The 24,484-nt window shown below is 41.2% G+C and overlaps 1 protein-coding gene across 4 annotated transcripts in view; it reads left to right on the top strand.

Annotated features, from left to right (window-relative positions):
• The window catches only part of LMOD1 (leiomodin 1), a 329,884-nt gene extending 305,927 nt beyond the window's left edge, over positions 1-23,957 (top strand). For all 4 annotated transcript variants that reach the window (XM_085650088.1, XM_085650105.1, XM_085650113.1 and 1 more), the window contains one exon: positions 23,069-23,957. In XM_085650088.1, the coding sequence (XP_085506214.1) occupies positions 23,069-23,095 (27 nt within the window). In that variant the 3' untranslated portion in view covers positions 23,096-23,957. The remainder of the gene's footprint in view (positions 1-23,068) is intronic.
• The last annotated feature ends 527 nt before the right edge of the window (positions 23,958-24,484 follow it).

Below are 24,484 nucleotides of genomic sequence, written 5' to 3' on the forward strand. Positions count from 1 at the left end.
GTAATCCATGGTCAATCTGCTCTTTCACTTGCTGATATATTTGTTTCTGTTCAACATTTAGTTGCTCTTCCAAGTTTCCTAACTGTATTGCATCTTCTTGTGCTTGATACATTGCTGTTTCCTCCTCATTCATTGCAATCGCTGCTTCATTTTCAACAATTGGTTGTCCTAGTGGATCTTGACTCAGTGCAGCAGAACTTTGACTGTCTTGAGAACTGTCTCTAGCAATCTCAGCTGCAATTGTAGCTTCTTGATCAATTTCATCATTCAACATTTTGACATAATTTGCGAAAGCACTGCATTGTATGCTATCTTTACCAGCATTAAATGAATCTTCATAGCTGGGAAAATCTCCAAGTAATTCCAGTTCAGAACGCCATGGTTTGAACATTTGCAAAAGGGCTAAATAGTAAAATTCCCTTTTGTCACCAGTGTCGCAACTCAGTTTTCTTTGACTAATTAAATTTCCTTTCCTTTGTTTCACCAGACATCCTTCAGAACCAATCACTCCATATTTTCCATCGTTGATGTTCTCTGTTATATTCCGTTTAAAAGTGTAGTTTTGCAGCACTTCATAGAGACACATGTTCTCAAGATGATGACTTCTCTTTGGATAGTATGTGTCCAACATATTGGTTTTCAAAATATCTGTACTTTCAGGGTCATTTTCTGCTAAATATTCAATTTCTTGAACAGATTTCAGCACCCGATTTCGCATTCCTTCAAGACCTAGACTCACCCAAATGATTCTTCTACTTTTGGAATATAGATTTGCAGATGATAACCGATCTGAACATTCATATGCTCCAATTTCACGATGCGATAACCTCTTCAAACTGAAACTGTATAATTTCTTACTTAGAGTCTTCTCGTGAGAAATCTCTTCCCACATTTCTTTCAATTCAGTCTTTTCTGATTTAGTAATGGAAGACGTTACATATAGAGCAACAGCAATGGAATTGTCCGCAACATACTGAATATCCATGTTAGCGTTCCACATGGATAAACTGACTGGATTGTAGTCATTTATGTATTTTGATTCTTCGCTTCTTCTTAAGTTGTAGGTGTTTTTCGGAGACTTTCTTGTGATGGTATGTCGTACAGCGGACATAAAAGTGTTCACTCTTCCTTTGGCTAATACAGGACGTGGAAATCCAAAACGACATTTGGTATAGAACTTATCCTTTGACTTGTACTTTCGTCGACAGTATTTTCCACACCTGTGGCTTTGAAATCGTAAGACTTGTTTTAAGTTTTTCTCTTCTCTGCTATTTGGAAGAGCACATGTAGCATAATTTTCAATGAAAGACAAAACTGCTTCATCTGAATCTGTTCCAAATTTGGGGGCGTCCTTGACCCATAACAACATATGTATGTGAGGAGCACCTCTTGCTTGATACTCCTTTCTCCAAAAGAAATCCACAACTTCTCCAAGAGGAGGATTCTTTTTATTGCAGATGAAAGACATCATAGCTTCAAATCTATGATTGAAATATCTGCATACATTGACAGGATCCAAAGAGCACAATTCTCCAGATATCTTGTATTCAATATTTTTTATATTGGAATTTGCCTCTCGAAGAAATTCAAGTAAATCATCCCAAGCATACTCAGCACAGCTTAGTGTAACAAACCATGTAGGAGTTTCCAAGTTCCGTAGCATACATTTCAGTTCTCCATGTCGACGGTACCAATATTCATTAGACCCACGCTGACATGCCATCAGATTAATCAACTGAGATTCTAAATGATCATCTCTCTGATGCACTTTATCCATAAAATCCTTTGCAGTTACATTTTGCAGATGCATTCCAGTTTTTAAAATTTGATTTACTGCATATGAAAGACCAGACAAGTCACTTTCAAACAGAAGATGAAACATATTAGGGATACATTGTCGAAATCTTGGATCTTCTGCATATAATCTTGTATTCCGATATTCAGATGCAGGAATCTACACAGGACATTCATCATATCGTCCACCTTGTCCTGTTGGAAACAACTGCGGGAAACAACGAGCTTCCAAGCTCTCTTCCCATACACTCATGGGACTTCCTGTTGCTTTTTTTATTTGAAACAACTCAATTGTATTGCCCATCACCTCTTTGGAATGAAGTGGATGTACACTGTAATGTTCATAGATCTCTTCACATCTGGACATGTCCACTTTTTCAATTTGTCCACTTAATGTTTCACTATCTTCTGCTAAATCTATTTCTTCTTCTCCAACAAACACATTTCTATAGTACTCATTATTTTTTAACAGATACAATGATGCCTTTTGCACTTTTCTAACATCCACTAACTCTTGCCAGATTTTCTTTTTCTTAGTAGGAACGCCATTAACTAGAATGACTAGTGGCTCATTTTCTGCATGATCTACACCAATAGTTTCAACATTTTTCCTTAAATCTAATGGTAAATACACAACTCTTCCTTTCAATCCTCTTTGCATCTCTCATGGAGGTAATTTACTTGTTTTGGGCTCCATACGAACAATAGCCTGAAACGGATGAACACATTGTATCAGAATAGACTCATACGTATTTAAATCTATCAGCTCTGGAGGAATAGCAATCAACTCTAGATTATTATGAACAGCTCTAGCAGGCATTTTATTCTCATCTAATTTATTATAACAATATTTGCAAATACGCTGCTCACATCCCAAATCAAAACAATCCTCTACCAACAAATAAGTTGCAAATTCCATCCACTTATCATTATCTTCAATTTCACTTTTTAAATACAGATTGACACCCCTAGTCTGATTTTTATAGTGACTTCGCCGACAACAAATACAAGAAACATTTGGTCTTTCACCTGAAATTACCTTAAACTTTGTGATTTCATCCTCAAATTTTTCTGTAATTACAGGTTCTACATTGTCTTCAACATTTTGTTCTACTAATGTGTCAGTTTCTTCACTCTCTTGCTGAGGCCCAAAGTAACAAAACTCAATATCCTCACAGACCTGCTTCACATCGGAAACTGACCCACGTAAAAGAGCACTGTTCAACTCACTTAACTTTAGTGCTGGACTTTTTGCATAATACAACCTTCTCACTAACTTCCGCATTTGAGTATGATGTACTGCCAGCATTCTGAAATGGTGAAAAGCACTTTCACAAACTTTCCTAGAAACACAAGCCAGAGAATGACCTTGCAAACCAGTATGTTTTCTCACCCTGCAAGGGTCTAGTCCTTGCAACAGCTTAATCTTTTTTTTACACTTTTTTTAGTATAGACTCGTAAAAAACTACATAATTTTTCAATAGATTCCTGTCGTACACTACAAACACTACTGCAATCCCAAGTGTACACAGGGTTTTTAGCAAGTCTCCCTAAAACTTCATCAGCTATCACTTCTTCTGCATTTCTTTCAACCATTTTCTCTTTCTCCATTGGACAACCATCACTAACCTCATAACCTCTACCACTGGTGTCAACTGCATACAATAATTTTTCACTTAGTGAATAACTCTCTTCATTAAAAAAAGGCTCTGAACCAGAACTGTGTTTCCATTCTCCCAAAAAAAATCACACATTTTTTTTTTATTAATAACACTTTTCCTCCTACTTTTGGCCTTCATTAAATGGATTGGTTTATCTAGTGATCGAATTCTGTTTAACACTAAAATAAACAGTTTCCTTTTTACTTCAAAAGCCTTTTCCACAATGCTTTCATTATGCTTCTTTTTATAAAATAAAGCTCTCTTTTTATATTTCTTCACATCTTTCACCAAATTATGCACTACTCTCTTGTAAAATATTTTTTTGCGTAATTTCTTATACTGATTTTGTCTTCTTTTACCATACTTTATCTCCTTTGACTGAACATTTGCTTTTTTACTTTTCCTCTTATTTTGATTTTTTTTCTTACTTATCTACATTCTGTTTGCTCCTACAAACATTTTTAATAAATTGCTTCGTGATCTTACCAGAAGATTTTTTCCTTTAAGCCACATTATCTTGTTCATTCAATACTTGTGGTTGATGTTTCTTCAAATAATCCTCCTGTCTCTGTTCTTTTCTTTTTCTGGCATAATTTCTCTATTTTAACGTTGAAAAACAGTATCTGCAAAAAAGAATCAGAAATAAATGTATATTAATAACTTTCAAATTTACAGTATTCCATTACTGTACAAACACATTTTATATAAAAACTGACTAAGAAACTATAGCCCTGAACCACAAGACGATGATTAAAACACTACATACATAGTGCATACTACTTTGAAGCAGTTCATGCCCTAAAGCCTACCTCACTAAAAGACTACATGCTAACTGACTGAATGATTACAGTACTAAAAGGAGACACACTGGGTGAGTAACAGGGTGTTTGCTAGAAGTGTATGAATACTAACTGTGGAATTGAAGGTGTGAAAGACAACTGTGTAGCTGATTAGAGGACTGAATGCATACTGGATAGGCATTTAAAGCAGTCTATGTGCTAAGGCCTGGATCACTGCATGAGTACTTGGGTACTGACTGAATAATTAGACTACAGCAAGGAGACTGCCTGGATGAATTTATAAGTGGTAGGCTTTTCGCACAGGGAATGGATTAGTACTTGGTAATGAATGGGTCACTAGAAGAGTGCAAAGGGAGTGACAGGATGTTTGCTGGACTATATGGATACTGACTAGGAAATTGAAAGTGTAAAAGACAAGTGTCTAGGTGGTTAGAAGACTGCATGCATACTGCATAGGGGTTTGAAGCAGTCCATGTGCTAAGGCCTGGCTCAGTGCATGAATACTTAGGCAGTGACTGATCATTAGAGTACTTGAAAGACAGTGTCTTGGTGAATTTATAAGTGTTTGGGTTTTGGCACAGTGAATGGCTTACTACATGCTGCTGAATGGGTCACTAGAAGACTGCAAAGGGAGTGACAGGGTGTTTCCTGGAAGTGTATAGATACTGACTAGGGAAATGAAGGTGTGAAAAACAACTGTCTAGGTGGTTAGAGAACTACATGCATACTGCATATACATTTGAAGCAGTCTATTTGGTAATGAATGGTTCACAATTTAAGTACTTAGAAACTGACTAAATCATCAGACTACTTCTAGGACAGTGCCTGGGTAAAATTTTTAAATTTACAGTTCCTGGTGCATTGAAGACAATACTACTTGGTACTGCACTTTAGTGTCAAAGCATGACTCATTTTATCAATGCCTAAGCAAACACTGCTACTAAAACTTGACAACATGACAGGTTTTAAAAGAGTTATCTGCCACCAAATACACAATGTTACCAAATGTTTCTCTCACAGTGGTTCCCAAATGCACACAAACTCACAGTGTGATTCTAGACAAGCACCACTATCCCTAGAAGTTTACCAAAACTCGTTCACTACAGTGCAAGTGGTAAGGGAACTGCACACAATCTACATATTTCACGACTACACTTTACTGTCAATACCTGACTCATTTAATGAAAGCATAAGCCATAACTGTCTTCTAATGCTACTAAAACTTGAGAACATGACATGTTTTAAAACAGTTATCTGTCAGCAAATACACGATGTTACCAAACGCTTCTCTCACAGTGGTTCCCAAATGCACACAGACTCGCAGTGTGATTCTAGAAAAGCACCACTATCCCTAGGAGTTTACCAAAACTCATTCACTACAGTGGAAGTGGTAAGGGAACTGCACACAATCTACATATTTCACGACTGCACTTTAGTGTCAATGCCTGACTCATTTAATCAGTAAGGGAACTGCACACAATGTGCATATTTCAAAAGTGCACTTTTGTGTCAAAGACTGACTCATTTAATCAACGCATAAGCAAAGACTGGCTTCTAATGCTACTAAAACTTGACAACATGACCGGTTTTAAAAGAGTTATCTGTCAGCAAATACAAGATGTTACTAAATGCTTCTCTCACAGTGGTTCCCAAATGCACACAGGCTCTGTGTGATTCTAGACAAACAACACTATCCCTTGCACTATACCAAAACACATTTCTTCATCTACAAGGAGTACTACATTTTACTGCAGAAACATAACTCATTTCACAAATTCATAAACAATGACTGGTTTCTAATTCTACCAAAATATCAAAGCTGCATAGTTATCTGTCTACAAACACATGAAAAAAACAAATCCTTATCACAAAATGGTTTCTACATGCACAAACACTCTCAATAAGATTGTAGAGAAAAAAAAGTACTCCCTACACTTTAGCAGAAGAAATACATTGATGTCATTTGAGATGTCATCAGTGATGTCATGAGTGATGTCACTGACCATGTCATGAGTGATGTAATATGTGATGTCATCAGCAGTGCATTGCGGGCGCGCGAGTTATAGTTAGCTGAACTAACTATAACGGGGGAATTTCAATGGTTTTGTAAAAGTGAAAAGTCCAGCTAACTATAACACCCCTGAAACCTATGGTTTTTTCAGTGAATTTCTGAGGTTTTTTAAATGCTAATTCCTAACTATAACGTGCCTGAAACCTATGGTTTTTTCTGTGAATTTCAAAGGTTTTTTAAATGCTAATTTCTAACCATGCCTACAGAGATAGGACATGTGAAGAAAGAAGAAAAAATGCACAGAAAGAAACAAAAGAAGTGCAGAAAGAAGCAACAGAAGTCCTCAAATACGAAGATAAGTGCAGGAAGAAGGATGACGTGCAGAAAGAACAAAAAGAAGAGCAGAAAGAAGCCTTGTTGCAAAATCATCCTGTACCCTCAACTTTTTCAGACGGATACTGGTGGTAACTGAGTCTGACTAACCAGTCCTAGAGCCAGTGCTATGTTAAAAGACACTTAGAATACAGTGAAAACACCTACATACACTAGGGAACATTATGCGTTGGGGTCCCCCTGTGATGAGCATGACCTCCTCTGTAAGCCCCTAGTATATAATAGGGCAGGAGGATTAAAACTACCTCTTAAAACAGGCCACAGGGCATTTTTGCACACGTTAACTCAGGCCCCGTCCCCTCCCTTCACCACTGTGTAAACACGCCCTGTGTCCGTTTTTAGTTGGGAGATTAAGTTCATTTGAATCCTGAGAGTCCCTAGGGTCCAACTAGCCCACTAGGTACCTCCAGTAAGTGCCACAGAGCTGCGTTGCAGAGAGGTGTAAAAAGTGGCACGGCCTGGACCACCTCTCTGCAATGCAGCTCAGTGGCGCTTACTGGAAGCACTTGGTGGGCTAGTTAGCCCCCAGGGGCCCTCAGTATTGAAGGGAAATTATATCCCCAATTTAAAACGTGCCATTGTGCGTGTTTGCACACGTCACCTCAGGCCCTGTCCCCTCCCTTCACCACTGTGTAAACGCGCCCTGTGGCTGTTCTAAGTTGAGAGATTAAGTCCCCTTGAATCCTAAGGGTCCCTAAGGTCAAACTAGACCACTAGGTACCTCCAGTAAGCGCCACAGAGCTGCGTTGCAGAGAGGTGTAAAAAGGGGCTTGGCCTCAGAACACCTGTCTGCAGCGCAGCTCCCTGGCGCATACTGGAGATGGCTGTTGGGGGCGCGTTTACAGAGTGCTGCACGGAGGGTGCATGGCCTCCGGCACGATGCCAGTCTTTTATTTATTTTAATTTTTTAAGAAGGGGGGCTGTGTGGGTCCCCTTCTTATTCTAATTTATTGGCCCTGATGACCCCATCCCCCAGGGCCTGTCTCCTAATTATATTTTTTTGACCCCAATCCCCAGGGCCGGCCACTGTTTTTTATTATTTTTAAAAAATATATATTTATAGACACACCTAGGTCATGCTGGACAAACCGTGCGTACCTATCACCATGACGATTTGCGTGATATTCATTAAAAGGCGACTATGCATGCAATGAATCCACGTGGAATGTATTTACACCACTAGTGAAGCTCTGACATGTCTGATGCCCTACCGTGCCTAATCCCGGTAGACACCCTTGTCATTTATTTATACAAACATGGGTAGCTATTGACGGGCACATTTAATACACATGCACACCAAGCCATTCAAAGGGGATTCGACAAAAATTCGACCAAAACTATGCAAGAAACCCCCCTCACGGTTAATAAAACACACATCCACTGCCGGATGTGTAATACTGTGTAATACTTTTTATTTTACTCTCTGGAAAGGGGACGAACATCACTTGAGAGTCACAGCGCGCTCCTGACAGAGCCCAATGCTGTGTTACACCCACCATTGCCTGCCGAGTGCCACACACCTCTGTGTTGTATTCCACTAGCTAGTGCATATGCTATGACACTCTCTAGCCCATGTGCACTGTAACACCACCCCGTGAATATGTCATGCCACACTTGTCTTCGCACGGGTTATATTGCCCCATCTAACGTGCCTTCCTCGATGCCTATGTTATAACGCACAGTGCTATGCCATACATATTACAATCTGGGATCCATATCTTTGTCACAGTGCATATGCAACATTACACTCCCCAGCACATATTTTATATTACAACTTTAGAGACTAGTTAGGTTACACAACACTGCCCTGTGCATATTACACTCCAAGGCGCATATCGCATAGCACGCGAAAGTGTCTGTGCTATCTCGTGCTCTCCAATGAATCTGTCATTGCGCACAATGTATTGCATATTATATTTCACGCCCGGTTCATCTTATATCACACTTTTTGGTGCATAGTTTATACCATACACTAGATCTAGTTTTCATTTTCAATCGTGCTCTCACGGCTATGTTCTATAGAACACTGTGTTCACCTACCCTTTTCACGGGCATTACATTTTGCGATAGGGGGTGGAGGGTCAGGGGGTGTTTCTGCCAAGTGAGCCCGGAGTCACAGTCACAAACGTCCTCTTCTTCCTGAATAAAAGTGAGATTATGCTGCATACTTGTTCATATTTTAAGTAGTTCGCACAGACACAATGTTTTAAAAACAATAAAGTTCCTAATACCCGCCTTCTCTGAACAGTTAGCTTGCTGCCCCATCCCCCTCCTCCCTATCCTCTGTTGTGTGAATCCATGGACTAGCCTCCTCCCTCCTGCCATGCATGGTCTTATGTGCTCCCACTGCCCTCAATTTAGTATGATGTACCAGTCCACTCCTACTGCCCTCCATTGCCCAATTCTATCCCCCATCATTGACCTCCTGCTTAAACTCTGTGCTTAGCTTGCTGCCCCTATTCTCCTTCCCCCTGCCCTCCGATGTCTTTGTGCATGCCCCTGCTCCATCCTTTTTGCCCACCATGTCCCATGGACCTGCCACTCCTATCTACTCTGAGTGTTCTGTTGAGCTGCCACTCCCCTCCCACCTGCCTAGCATTGTCAGATGACTGTAACCTGTCCCTGCCACCTCCACCCTGTCCACATGCCATGCCCCTATCCTCTTCCTCCTGTCCTACATGGTCCATTGTACTGCCACACCCTTCTGCCCTCCCTGGTCTGTTGTGCTGCAACTGCTCCTCCTGCCTGCCCCGTGTGGTCTGTTGTGAGGCCCCTTCCCCTGAAATTTCTTGTCTGTGCACAGGTCCTGACCCTCCCTTCTATCCTCCATCGTCCTTTGTGCATGCCCCTGCACCCTCCTTCTTGCCCATCATAGCCATTGTGCTGCCACTAACCCTCCCACTTGCCAGGCATTGTCTTCTGTGCTGCCATGGCCCCTCCCACCTTCCCTGTGTGGTCAGTTAGCTGCCCCTGACCCCCTCCCACCTTCCCTCCATGGTCTGTGTGTCTGCCATAACAGTCTCACTGTTGCTCTTCATGGTGTGTCTTGCTTCTAGTGCCCATCCTGCCTGACCTCCATGGCTATCTTGCTGCTCCTGCCCTGCCCCCTTGCCCCCAGCCCTCTGTTTACATGTGCAGACCCCTACTCCCTCCCTCCTGGCTTGTCTGTTCCATTGTAATGCCCCTGATCCGCCCCTCCTGCCCTTTATGGTCTGTTATGCTGCAGCTTTCTCTCCTGTCTGTCCATTATGGTCAGCTAGCTACCATTGCCTCTTTCCCATCTGTTCTCTGTTGTCCATGTGCATGGTCCTGTCCCCTCCCTCTTGCTTTCTATGGATTATTGTGCTGCACTCCCGTCCCGCATGCGCTGTGTGGTGTATTGTGCTGCTGCAAATCCTGATGCCTGCCCTGTAGGGTCAGTTTGGTGCACCTATCCATGTCCCTCCTGTCCTCTGTTATCCGAGTCCATGTCCCTATCCCATTTCCTTCCATGATCCAATGTACCATACTTGCGAACATTTTGAACTTGGTAAGAGGGAGATTGTGAAAAAAAACTGGGGTATTGATTTTCCCCTTTCAGTTACATTGAAAAAGAGGAGATTGTAGACAGGAGACAGATCAAATAAAGCCCATTTGAGCTTAAAAACATTGGACGTTTCCTGGCTGAATCGGGTCTGTTGGCATGTATGGTTGTACTACCATTGCCTCTTCCTTCTGCCCACAATGGTCTATTACATGGCCACAGCCTCTCTTGGAAGTCCTGTATTGTTGGTTTGTTGACCCTGCCCCCCTTTCCACTGCCCTCCATAGTCTGTTGTGCTGCCACGGCCCTTCCTGCCTGCTCAGTGTGGTTAAATTGTTGCCTTTGCACCCTCCTACCTGCCTTCAATTTTCAGAGTCCGTGCCCCTGGCCTCTGCCTCTCAACAGTATCCTAATGAACAACTAGATTGCTAACATTCTATATTTATTACAAAAGTGTGGAACGCCTGACATCATCTTGATGTAATCAAAACTGTAATACCTAGAGCATTTCCTTTAGAAATTACATATATGAGAGGGTCTTATTGGCATCAAAATTATGGTTAGTGCTCTAAAAGCACTTTTAAATTATTTGTTATCTTTATGTTTTTTTATCCAGTTGACCACTTGATTAAATGTTGCACTTAGGGGAGAGGATGTGGTGTTACTTCCAGAACTGCAGACTTTGCAACTGGAGAACCAGGTTGAAGTTTCTGCTTCAGCTCGACATTCTGTGATTCTGGTCAAATCACTTAGTCTCCCCATGTCTACAACCAAAATGAATTTGTTCTTGTGTGATGTAACCACTGCTCATGTAAAGCACTCCAATACCTGACAAGTCTGCACTATATAACACTGCAAAAACACAAAATAATAAGTGTTTTGCACACTTCTGTCATTGGGCTATATTTGGGCTACATCTGGGTGATTGTGGGCTACATTTGGGCTCTTTTGTCTCCGGTGGCCATCTTGGGAGATTTATTTGTTATGAAGTTTCCTAATTTCCTCATGTACTGCAGTCTCCTCAGTAGGAAATGCTTTCAGTTTTTTACTTTGATTCCATCATGAAGGTATTCAGATATGTCACACATTTGCCATAAATTCTGAATGTTAGCACTCTAGTTGCTCATTAGATCACTGTAGTAAAACTACTGTTCACCATGGAAGTCTGCTCCTGGTATTAAAAGTGCATGTTTCAGTCTGCATGTCAGAATATTTTAATGAAATAGAAGAGGATTTGAGAAGTCACTCAAAATGTGCCCTCATTTTCTTTCTTCAGCATTAATCATAATTTCTATGGCAAAATGAACCCCCTCATTGTGTTCCTTTTTAAATTAAATGTTTTAAGTGTTACCAGTTTATTCCAATCAAGATGGCTTCAGGTGTGCCATACGTTTATCATAAGTAGGACTGTTAGCGCTCTAGTAGTTCTTTGGAACACTCTGGGAGGCTGCAGTAGAACACAAAGGAATCAACTGACAGTCTCTGCCCTTGTTGGATATACATGTTTTACTGAGAATGTCAGACTTCATTCTCACATGACTGAGAAAGATAATGTGAATTTACAGAAAATAAGCTCTCAGTTTAGCTTATAGATCACCTTTCAAACCTCTGTGGTAAAAGCATGAGAAAATATTTTTCTCTCAATCATGATATCCCAGCAGAAGGCTTTTTCACATGGTGAAATCACCTTAGAACATACCACAATTCCTAAAATGAGTATGGTACCATCAACAAATGATTTATAATGTAACTATAGTCTTAAAACCTTCTATTAACTGCAATGCTTTTTAATGAGGTGCTATCATGTATATTGGTCCCAAGATGGCTGCCAACACTTCTTGGATGAAGTGCTGACAGCCAATCAGATCTCAGGATGAGATGTTTGGTTAGGCTCCGCCCACATATATATATGCTTTTAAATGCTATTTTCTCAGGAAATACTGAACAGATTTACACCAGACCTGCAAAAGGCACTTCCTTGACCTTATGGCTACCTCTCTGCCAAATTTCAAGTAATTCTGTTCAGCCGTTCGGGCTGTAGCTGTGTCTAAAGGTCCTATGGAAAAATGCATGGGGAAAATGCGTTTTGGGACCCCCCCTTTTTTCTCGGCCCCTGCTTGATGAATCACCCCGAGACTTTCAGGGTAGGAGCTGAACGGAGCGCCCCATTAGTTTTGAAAATTTCGTGAGGATTCGTCAACCGGCGCCAAAGTTATTCAAAATAGAATTTTGAGATTTCCTATGGAAACTAGGTTGTAACTATAACTATCTACTGGCGACCGCCAGTAGATAATATATATACCAACAGAAATAGGAAAACCAAATAATCTTAAAAAGTCACACATACAAATAATCTACCAAATTGTCATTACATATTTGCAATACAACACATGAAGGCCCCCTGCACCTACCAAGAACAAAAACAAATAACATAAAAAAATAAATCTCACCCAACACATCAAATTTGACGCAATTCATTGTTGACCAGTTTGAACGAAAATGTTTTAAAATCTATGTAGGCAGCACCAAGAGAACATTGAAGACCAGGATACTAGAACATAGGAGGGCAGTGAGGCATCAAGATGCTAAATCCCCTCCAGTAGAACATATTAAGAAAAGTCACCCAACAGCAACAGAATTTAAATTCCATGGCATATAAAGAATAGAAAAAGATTCCGTCTTGGGAGCGGGGGGGGGAGGGTTGGGGTAATGGACTTGATCTTGAAACTCCATCAAACAGAAGTAGGGTGACTTAATAAGCTTAGGGTTATAGCGATGAGGCCGATTGTTAAAAATGTAATGCATTACTTTCTGTAGGTTTTTTTTGTCCTTGATATTTTCAGTACTGATTTGTTGACATATGTGTAGTAGTCTATCTGATTTTGCGGCCTTTATGATTGTAATCCTTAGACACTTCTATTCCTGTCAGACTTCCAAGTTCCCAGCAAAAGCAAGACTACTACTCCGACCGAGTCCGCTCTCTGAGTGCAGCTGCAGGGAAAATAGCAGCAAGCCTGATTGACCCGTGCAGTGTGCAAGTGGAACCGAACTTTCAGGAGGAGGAGGTGCCTCTGCGCAGCACGCAGAATGATGCACTGACTCCTCCTCCGCCGCGTCTGCGCGCCTCTCTAGGGTGCAGCTGATGTCATCCCCTCATGCGCGATTTAAACGACTGCCTGCAGCATCAGGAGTGACGACGAGCAGAGGTCCGCACTTCTTGATCTTGGGCGGCCATAATTTAATTATTCTATCCTAGGCTAGCGCGCCGACGTAGCCCCCCTGTGTCTGCAGACTGCCCACCAACAGCAGGTGAGTACGTAACGTTTTTCTGGCACCAAATCAATTAATATGACATTGATTCATCATGGTAGGTGGCACAAACAGTAGGCGGGCGTCGCGCCTCGTGCAGTGGTGGTGACGGGTGGTGGTCTGGAGATTCCATTACCGTGTATGCACAGCTCTGTCCTCTGTGTACATGCTGAGGCCTCTCGCCTGCTAGCGCCTTGTTTAACCTTCACTGAGCTACCCATTCCTGAGCTGAGCGCACAACTCGGGCTCAGCCTGAGTTGTGCGCTCAGCTTAGCCTCTCACGGGACCTTCGCGGGTGCAGGTAACAAATCAAAATGTGTAATTATGATGATGAATCAATCATCATCATGGTTACAATTTTTGATTTGGTGGTGCGCATGGTGCGGGCGGCCAGGCCGCTATTAAAGTAGGAGAATTTAACTAAGCTAATGCAACAGGCTGGCTGGCTGCTTTTTCCGTTCTCCTACTTTAATCACAGCCTAGGCATGGGTTTGATTAATATTAGTGATCAGCAGTTGCTGTAACTTTTAAGGGATTGGGCATGAAATTTGTAGGCTGCACCGAGCTATTTTTGATCTTAGTTTGAGAAACTATTCAGTGAGATGCAGACACACTTTATTGTGGTAAATCACTGGCAGAGCTACGCATGAAACCTTTTTCATGGGCATTTAATCTTACTGCTTTCCTTTTATCCATACCCCATGTCTAAACCTTTCCCATGTCAACTCCTCCTTTCTGTCCCTCAAAACTTACACCTGTTTGTATCTCTTCATATTTTTGTCTCCCTTTCTCTCCTTTGCCAAGTCTGTCTTACTCTCCCCTATTCAGTCTCTTCCCCCTTTTTTTTTCTTTTTTTTTTCTCTCTACCTACGCTCAGTTGCTTTTCTTAATTCTCTTCCTCTTGAATTTATAGGGGTTCTTTTGTCTCTTTTCCCCATCTTTACCTCTCACTGCCTCCTGCTTCTGCATCACTGTACCTTCCTTCCATCTCATTGGCGACTGGTGGCTCGGAATTTCTTAGCTATTTGTTTCTGTTTTTACACGAACAAAATCGTGTTTCTGTGCCATTACAATACTTTTGCAATGTCTTCTCTCCAGTCATACATTTCCCTATCTCGTTTACAATTGAACAGGGAACTCGCTGGCCGCACACAATAAATTAACTGATTGGTAAGGTTGGCAGCGTGTGATTGCGCACCAGAGCTTGCTCTCGGTTTGCCAAACAAGTGACCTACTGTATAATCAAGGCCCAGGAGGAGCGCTTGCACTGCTGCTGGAACCCTGTGAGCACCGGTATTCTCCCTGTCTAAGGAGAAGCTCCAGTCCTCCAGGAGAGAAAACTGAGAAATGCTGGAATTCCATAACGACGAGTACCGGCCCATTTAAAACCCAGGTCATGATGACCAGTCGGCAGGGTTTCTTGACCCTAGAGCCAGAAAGGCCATCATTGTAGTACAACTGTACCCAGCGGTGCACCCTGTAAACCTGACCCCATGGTGTCCATTGAAATTGCCATATCAATCATGTGCCTTAGTGATATCTCCTAACCAGTGCTTTAAATGGGAAAAAATAAGTGCAAGTACTCATTAATATGAGCTAGAGGCGTGGTGAGTGGGCGGGGCTTAGGGCAACATATGACGATACATAATGACTTCTATATCAGTTGCAGCAACTATGAAAAACACATGAGAAATGTGTTTATGTAACCAAAACAGGTTAACTCATTACACAAAATGAAACCCAAAAAGAATGATATGTTAACAGTTTATCGTTCTGTAATATTTGCTGCTTCTTAATGCCACGCTGTTATGTGGCACAATACTATATGCTCTCAAGCGTGCACACACATGCACACACTCTCTCTCCACATTCCCTCTAAAATCTGAGTGTCCTGATTCTCTCCCTTTTATCTCCACTTGCCTCTAATCTTCACCCAGCCTATAAACTTCTCACTAGTTCTGCTCCTCTTCTGCTTACTCTCCACAAGTCTTACATTTTCTCCCTGGTTTTTCCGTACTTGTCTCCTGTTCACCCCTCCATGCTGCACTCATCCCCTAAATTTGCCGTCTGGAAAATTAAAGTTAAGAAATGCACCATATTTGACTTGTGTGTTAAAATACAATTTCTGAGACGAATCATGATTTCAAAACTCAACCACCTCACGTCTTTACATTCATCCCTACTCCTTCCGTCCACAAAGAGAAGCAGCTCCTGTCCTGGACAAAAAGATGAAAAGAAAACCGGCTTTGGCGAAGGCAGAGGATTTTGTTGGGCTGTCACTGCTTTACAATGGCCAGTGCAATCAATATCCTGACTGACTGCCCGTCCCAACCCATTTACACACCTGATGGAGAGGGGCGGGGTGAGGCTAAAGCACTTACAGCAGAATAGTCCTCGGGCACATGATCGACAGTGAAGGGTCTGTCTAGACCCTGCACTGTTAGTCACAGCGTGACGCACGGTAAGCCCTCTGCAGGCTCAGGCCATTCACATGGGCGCTGCTGGAATCTCCAGCAGGGACTCAGCATGAGACTTGGCGCTCTTACAAGCTCCTGAGAAGCAGAGCGGCATCTGCCCTGTGCTAGAGGAGATAAATAACCGGAGCCTGCTGTGCCATCTACTAGGGTACCGGTACTTTCCCTGGCGGATGAGAAGTGCCGGTACTGAGGGCCAGAAAATTCTGAAGTGCCGGTACTCAGTACCGGTGAGTACCGGCCCATTTAAAGCACTGCTCCTAACAGTGAAATCTACTTATTTTTGACTAAAAACCGGAGGTAATTGTATGATCACACATTTGTTTTGCACTTTGAGGATCAAAGGAAAGTGAGGCTGACAAACGTGATGTAAAAAAAGTTGTCTGTTACTTTGGATCTGCTGCAGTTTACAACAAGTTTTGAAATGCTGACTCGGAGGCGTCCAAGTTTGGTCCAGGAAGGCTGGATCCTTGGCTGGTGTTGGGATAAGCACAGACTGTGTAATGTGTTTCATTTCAGACTCGGTGGATGTGCATTTATCTCATGCCCATAACCTTAAAACGTCTCTATGACTATGGACCTTTTCGGGTAAGTGTTGCCTGCTGTCAATATTGGGACGTGCTCTGTCTGGCATGCATGTTGCCCCATAGGTGGCTAAAGTGGAGCCAGTCGGGGTGGGGAGCCTACTTGAGTGTGGCTAGCAGTGACTTTGTTTGGAGAGCCGATCATGCAGAGAATGAGAAGGCTACTGTGATTGCTGCCTCAGCCTCTCGGGAATGCAGGGGGATGGGGGGGGGGGGGGGCGGCCGGGGCCTCCGAAAGTAAATCACAGGCCCAATTAAAAAATGTTTAGATGTTTAGATTACTCCTCTCAAAATCGGAATGGTTGTATTAAAAATGCAAAAATGGCTGCTGTGTGTTGTGGTCGCAAATTATACATTCTTTAATGTTCAACAATTAAACTCAGAAGCCACATAAACGTGATTTGCCTCAGTAGTTCAGCCAGTGGGGAAGAAAGAGGCTTGTGCGACCACATTCTGTCCTTGCGACACTGGGTCTGGTTTCCCAGTGGGGGGGAGTCCTGCTATTACCACATTGCCACTAATTAATCTCCAAAACGCCTCTCGCAAGAGTAGTAACGCAAGATCTGGGCTTGGCGCGTGTGCTCGCCGTTGTGTTCAACCAGGACTTCTCTGTGATGCAGACGTGACCTCAATTTCCTATTATCACAGGTGCATTACATATCTTATAAAAGGTGGCTCCAAGCTTATGGGAGGCCCCACCGGATACACCCATCGCACAATAACGCACTAGCTGGTGTTTGTGAGCCCACGGTTGTGCCGATTCCAGTGTATGAAAACATCTGTATGGTCTAGAGCGCCTTATTCGTTTTTATAGCAGCTTTATATTTCCCTGTCATATGAATGCATTTTTAATGCCGGCATTCCTGGAATATTGAAAACCTAAAACACAAGAAAGAACTATGTTTTGGAAGGCCCACCTCTTATATTTCGTAGCACTGTCCCTGGACAGCATGAAAAGATCTCATCATCAGTTTATTTTGATTGCAAGTTTCATCTACATTCAGAGGAAGAAACCACAAAAAGGCAAGTACAAAAGGGTCAGAGACAAAGAGAAGGGACCGAGAGTGAAACAAAAAGCGAAAATCAAGGTGGAAGAGAGATGAAAGTAAGAAGAAAAGACAAATGCGGACAGAAAAGGGAACAGTGTGATCGCTCTCGCGCTCTCTCTCTCTCTCTCTCTAGCGCTCTCTCTCTCGCTCTCTCCCTCTCTCTGGCTCCCTCACGCGCTCTCTATTTATCCCTCTCAATCTCTCTCTATACCTGTCCCCCTATCGCTCTGTCACTCTCTCCCCCTCTCTCTCCCTCCCTCGTCCTGATGTTCTTTAAGGTCATCATCTACTATTTACTGTGCTTTGAAAGTTGATACAATTTGAATATGTAATGAAAAATGTGCTGTAAAATTCACCATTTTGGTCTGTCGTTTTCCAAAATTTTCTTGGGGGAGAACCCTCGCCCCCCCCCCCTCCCCTCCTGGTGGCGGTCGGACGCGCTCGCTCGTGACGCGCCGGACGGGGGCTGGTCTGGCAAAATTTGCCAGGGCTGCTTTGTTCCCAGTCCGGCCCTGACCTTAATGCTGTAAAGTACGATGCAAATTGAGGATAACTTATTGATGTGAATATGTCCGCACATTGGGTGAATATTATCTTTTTGTGGCAGAATATTTAGTATGCTATGATGTTGGTGGTGTCATGGATAATAAGTGAAGTTTTATCAATGTAAGCGAATGTCCCCTAGTTAATCGGGGAACAGGTGCAGAAACGTCAATGCTAACTTTTAGGGTCTTTTTTTCATTGAATGACATGCTAATCAATCAGGTCGCACCTCTGATGGTTTCCCATCTGGTTGTTTTAAGGGGGTGACAGGCCCGTAAGTCAGCATTAACATTTGGATTCTTCTAATTGAATGATGCCATATCCAATCACAATATCAAGTTGATGGTTACCTTTGTGGTCGGCTTTAGATTGTAACGTTATGCCCCTTTTTCTTGATTTCACGTCTATGACCTGATGACGTTAGTTTCTTTGGAGTGAAAGTAGATTGCAGCCAATTGGCTAATGTTTTTTTTTTTTAAACTATATTTTGACATACTGTTGCTTAGTCAATGGAAGATTTTTCATCCAATTGGATTCTTTAATTCCATGGTTTCCTCTAGAGTCTAAACAGGGAGATAGTTTTCCACTGGATGATTATAAGAAGTGGGCTGATGGGGTAGTTTGAATTTTGGAGCAAGAAGAGTGGTCAGTCTTTCACTTAAATTGGGATTGGGGATATTGAAAGGTACACAAGAAGCCTCTGCGTGGAAAGATTATCACATCCGTCTTTGTAACATGCACAGGTCAGTGGAGATTGGCTTTGGGAATGGTGCTCTGGCTGATAACTCATCATGCCGTTTACAAACGAGCATTTGTAGGGACACCAGTCTTTTTTTTTGTAATTTTTTTTCAATAATTAGAGATCGAGGCATGGATACTTGCTTGCATTAACGGATAAAAGTAAAAAAAATATTTTTCTTCACTAGAATGCTAGGTCTTCTGATATATAGTAGCTGGAGATATATTAGCTATAATATTGAAAGTAGCCATTTGATAGTAGACCTTGTTGCTATTCTATTCTCATAGGTCCCACTGAGGAACAGGAAATATGATTTTTATTTGATGAACGATTTGTACGATGATTCATCGGATAAACTTAATAAAAGTGAGTGGGGTGACCTGATGTATATTTGCTTCCATTAATTATGATGAGGGGGTATGCATTTGCATAAATTAAGATGTTATTTAGAAGATCTTTTGGGATGGTAATTGTTAATTTAATTAGGGTATTTCAGTAAGGAGGAAACTATGTAAAAAAATCTTTTTAGCAAAGTACGAAATACTATGACTTTTAGAAATAAAATGTTATAAATGTGAGAAATCATTTAGGTCTCAATGAGCAGGTAACAAATATCAAGCATACAATGTTATTGGTGAATCGATGGGTACATTTGGTCCATATGCCCAGGGAATGGATATGATATATATTGTATAATATGAGTAACAATTGACGAGTAGGAATATGGTTTAACTGGTCAATGATGAAAAGTGTGAAATGTTTTACGTGAGATGTATTTTTGATTTTCCTTGTTTTTGGTCTAGTTCTTGGTAGGTGAAGGGGGCCATGATGTGTTTTATGGCTAATTTGTAATGACAATCTGGTGAATTATTTGTATGTCTGATGTCTTATGATTATTTGGTTTTCTAATTTTTTGGGTATTTATACTTATATGTATATTACCCATTTAATATATTACATATAGTATTGTAATTATATGTATATCAGCCCTGATAAAGTCAGGGCTGATTTTGGGAACAAAACCCGTTGGCTGGTCTGATGATTACTGGAAGAATAAATAAAATAAAATTTGGGATTGAAATACAATTGCATGGCTCCTGCTTTATTGGATCGCTAAGAAGCAGATATAAGGCATTCAATAAATGCTTCAACATCAACTTAAGTTTGAACATTCAAATTAACTTCTTAGGACTCAATAAGCACTCCATTTTTTTATTTGATTTTGCTAAAATATATAGCTAATTGGCAGATTTGAATTTTGTGTAATTGACCTTAATTTTGTGGAACTATGCTTGAATTTCACACACCGATAGTAGTAACAACTAGAGCAATCTGGGGAGTTCTCCACAAACCAAAAGCTACATAAACCCCCACTCCAATCACCTAAGCCAAATAAAATATAAAATCCAAAATGCCCTTTACCAATGAAGTATGCTACATCAAATGAATAATGGTAAGCAATCTCTCACTCCTTCCATCTGACTGAAATGCATTACAGTTGCTCGGATGCAGACATGAAGTGCTGTATACACAGCAGTTCACACCTCACACGAGGCAAGGGGCAACATTAGTTGAGTAAACTGTAATTCTACCCAGACTTCACCCTTGCTGCGGTGCATAGGCCAGGTGGGTTTTTGGTGATGGTAATAAGAAACCAAGAGCACACAACACCCCATATGAAATACTCTACTCACCCAGCAATGTGTGTCCTAAAAAGCCAAATCCTATTTGTTCACTGCTCTACAGCAGATCTCCAAGTTATTGAAGCAGTGTATTGGAAAAAGAAGGAAATACATGGAAAGCAATCTTCAGGCATGACCATAGACTCTTCCTCAGAGACTCAAGGAGATCCATGATGTAAACGGATTGGTTTGCATGCTGACCTTCTTTGTGTTATGCTGATGACACTTCCTAGTTGATGTGCTATTTGCACAGCACAATTAAGCTCATTACTGTGGCCATTGATTGAGTGCTCTCAAATGTTGTGCTTGCCAGATATTGAGGAGGTCTCTTATTTTGAGGCACCCTTCTGTAAGCCTGCAGGACTAGCTTTTTCCAAATGCTAGGCTGGAGGATGGGAAGTCTTCACACTTATTGGCATGTATCACAAACCATTGATGTAGCATAAATTTAGTATCTAGTTTTAGTTGGCATTTTGAGTTCACTAATTAGTCATGTGATCGATGTGGGTAGAGGATGGGAGTGGATTGTGGATGTGTATTACAAGCAACATGGTTGGATTGTCTATGTGTGATCCACATGTGGGGGGGGGGAGGCTATAGTGTTCTTTTGAAGTTCAGGTTCTTATAAAACAAAGTAAGAAGCATTAGTCTGGTAGCGTGGTGAGATAACTGTATTCTTTAAGAGCTCTATAGTAATAGGAATGGCTACAATATATATATTTTCTTTTGAAGACTGGCACCTCTCAAAGAACTTCTAAGATAATGTATGCCCTCTGAGATAGTTAACTTCTGAGCAAGATAATCTGTGATAGCAGAGTAAAGCGCTTAGTGCATCAAACAGATCATTTTGTAGATGCCCTAGCTTTGATCAGAAACTGAGAAAACGATGAGTAATATCATCAAAGATGGATTACAGGATTGACCAAAACTTTTAAGGCTGCCACACGTGGATCATAATACACTGGCCATCACATGTTATAGAGAGACTTCTGACCTCCTGCAGCTACACATTTTGTGAATTTAACACTAATGCTCTGGGATGGGATTTTTTCTTATCTTCCATGGAGATTATGGCAGTCTTTTAAAAAATGGCTACAGAATTTCACCGACCCTACAATTAAATGCTCCATCTATGAATCACTTTCTCTACCCTCAGTTTAGACAGCAGGGCACTAGCTAAAGTAATTGTCAAATAACAGGACTACATTTGAGACCAAAAGTAACTTTGGAAAACGTTTTAAAATGAGCCCTATACTGCATTGATAGAGTGAGTGCCACACACTAGTCCGACCCAATGGACATACAGTACAGGAATTATCCACATGAATTAATCTGCCAAATGATTTGGCTTGCAGGACAAATATACAGACTTATTGGCTAAAAGATGAAAGAGTGATTTAAAGGCAACTTTTAGAGAAAAATTCAAAATGCACTCCAGTGTTTCAGGGACTGGTACAGTTTTTACAAGGATAAATACTATGTAAAAAAAATCATGGGATAAGATGGACTTTGTGTGTCACTCTCTCAATGCAACCTTTCGATATACATGGGCTCAAGGTACCTGTGCCAATCTAGCCCTGAGAGCTAGTCATAGTCCGCTAACATTGCAAGTTTTTCCATGTGTCTCGCCTACCTAGTCCAGCCCCCTGCTTTCAATCACTATACCTGTATTACCTGCTTTTGGTCAACTTACTAATGGATTGTTACTTTGTAAGTGAGATCAGAAAGGAGGACTAATAATCGATTGTATATCCTCAAATGAAACGAGAAAGAAAAACAATGTTTAGGTGGTAAGGAAGACATTTCTTTGAAAGTGAATATTGAAATCACCTACCACAGTTACATGACTATTGCTCCTAAAATACACAATCTGTGCTGTGGAAGAGGAAAAAAGGTCTAGAAGCTTATGTGATAGCATGAAAGTAAATTATGTTTATAAAAGTGCAAGTAAAAGTACAGTTTAAATCCAGGTATCTACCCTGGATTATTATAGGTTGAAATATATTCTTTTTAAGGTATTACAAATCCACTCGTACATCCGAAACCGTAGTAAACCAGAGAAAATGACAAGTAAGGAATCCTCTGTTTGCCATAAAGAAAATATACAAGAGCAAGCATTCTGATACAACACAGCCACTGACTAGATGTACTTTCTCCGAAACCTCTTACTTCAGCCAGACCTCAGTCTGGCCATAACTGCAGACTAAAGCGTTCTCATCACGAGTCCCACATATCCAAAACAAGAAGAAACTAGCCTCAACCACGCCCTTTATGTACAGCTCTGACCTATGAAACCTGAGGCCAGTTCTAGGATGCTGACCACTTTTCCCACTGTTCCCATCCCATCTTTGATATCGACTTTATTGTAAATTTAGAAGTTGTAATGTGATCGTCTGAATGATCATTCACTATGGTCTTTGCTCTATTGAGGTAATGGTGTGAGTGCATTTCCTGATCACTACGTTGACCGTGATAACAAATTGAACACCTTTCTCTCTCTTTGCAGGTGGAGGTGCCAAAATTATTGCAATAAATCGAAGACATATATGGAACATGAATAATTCATTCCCACAGAAAGAAATTAAAAAACGAATATTTGGATTCGACCTGCAGCTCAAGAGACGTGGAACGACGAGGTGTGGATTTGGGGCTTGCGACAACAATGTGTTGCATTCCTTGAGGCTTTTTTCTCAAAGCAAATTCAATGGACAGACAAAATCTCCACGTCTCAAGTTGGAGTTTTTTTTTATTTACATGATGGGAAACATCAATCACATTATTTATTTCCGAGTATTTTCCTCTTTGCAAGTCATTTCGTATTCCCCAAATTGCTTTTATCACTACAGTATAAGCAAGAAAATACGAAGTGAAGGCTAAGACAAATTTTAAAAGATGATATGTAGTGTTTCTTTATTGCTCTTGATGAGAAGATTTCTGGATGTCAGTGAGCCTGTCTGAAAATAGCATTTAGGGGGCGGGTAGAGAAGGGAAATGAATAGCTGGCATGTTTGCAACTTTTGGATCCCATTTCAGGAAAGCATTTTGGACTTGCAGGGATAATCTATATTGAAAAATCATTGAAAAGGCCATTTAAATAAAATGTATGACATTCCACTTTCGTACAACACTAACTAGAGAAAACCGAGGACTGAATGGATGATGGAGGGAGGAAAACCTCTTCGCCATTCAGATTATGTTATTTTGGGATGGCTTTTGCCTATTGAATTAAGTGTCTTTAGTTTGACCGGGGAGTGTTATGTCTACAGAGATGTGTCTTCATTGGAGTTGTGCATGTGTTATACTTTCTACTTTCAGTCTTAATATATCATCAAAGGGCGTAAGTGTGATATCCACCCCTATGTGCAGCAACTATAATAAAACATCACAAAAGAAAATTAGTTCAGTCCATCTCACCATGAGCTGCCCATGCCTGGCCTACCACAGCTTCTGCTATTATTAGTTTTGCCATTGTTAATGCTGACAGAAGAAGATCCTTTGTGTGTGTACAAAAATAAGGGTTATAGAGAATGAATACAAGTATTCCCTAATCCGAACACTCCCTCTGTTGCTCAGGAAGGGATCAGGACCAGCACTAACATTTTGGGATCTCATTGTATAGTAGCAACAGCAACAAGCACGTCGTCCTGGTGGTTCCTCGGGTGCTGTTAGTTGACATGATTTTCTTAACAACCGTGCATTGGTTTCCTCGTTATGGTTTATTTGCCGATGCTGTGTTTTCATTCGAGGGAGCAACACCCGAAAATGTCACATTGATGAGCACCATTTCACTCCAGTGCCCTAGTCAGTAGGCACTATTTTAACACAACAGCCGCCACGGACCTTTGTAAACAGCACTTTTTTTTTAGACAAATATAACTGGGAAACGAAATGTGCCAAATCAAACATTTAACCCACAGAAAAC

Source organism: Triturus cristatus, chromosome 1_1, assembly GCF_964204655.1.
Source record: "Triturus cristatus chromosome 1_1, aTriCri1.1, whole genome shotgun sequence".
NCBI lineage: Eukaryota > Metazoa > Chordata > Amphibia > Caudata > Salamandridae > Triturus > Triturus cristatus.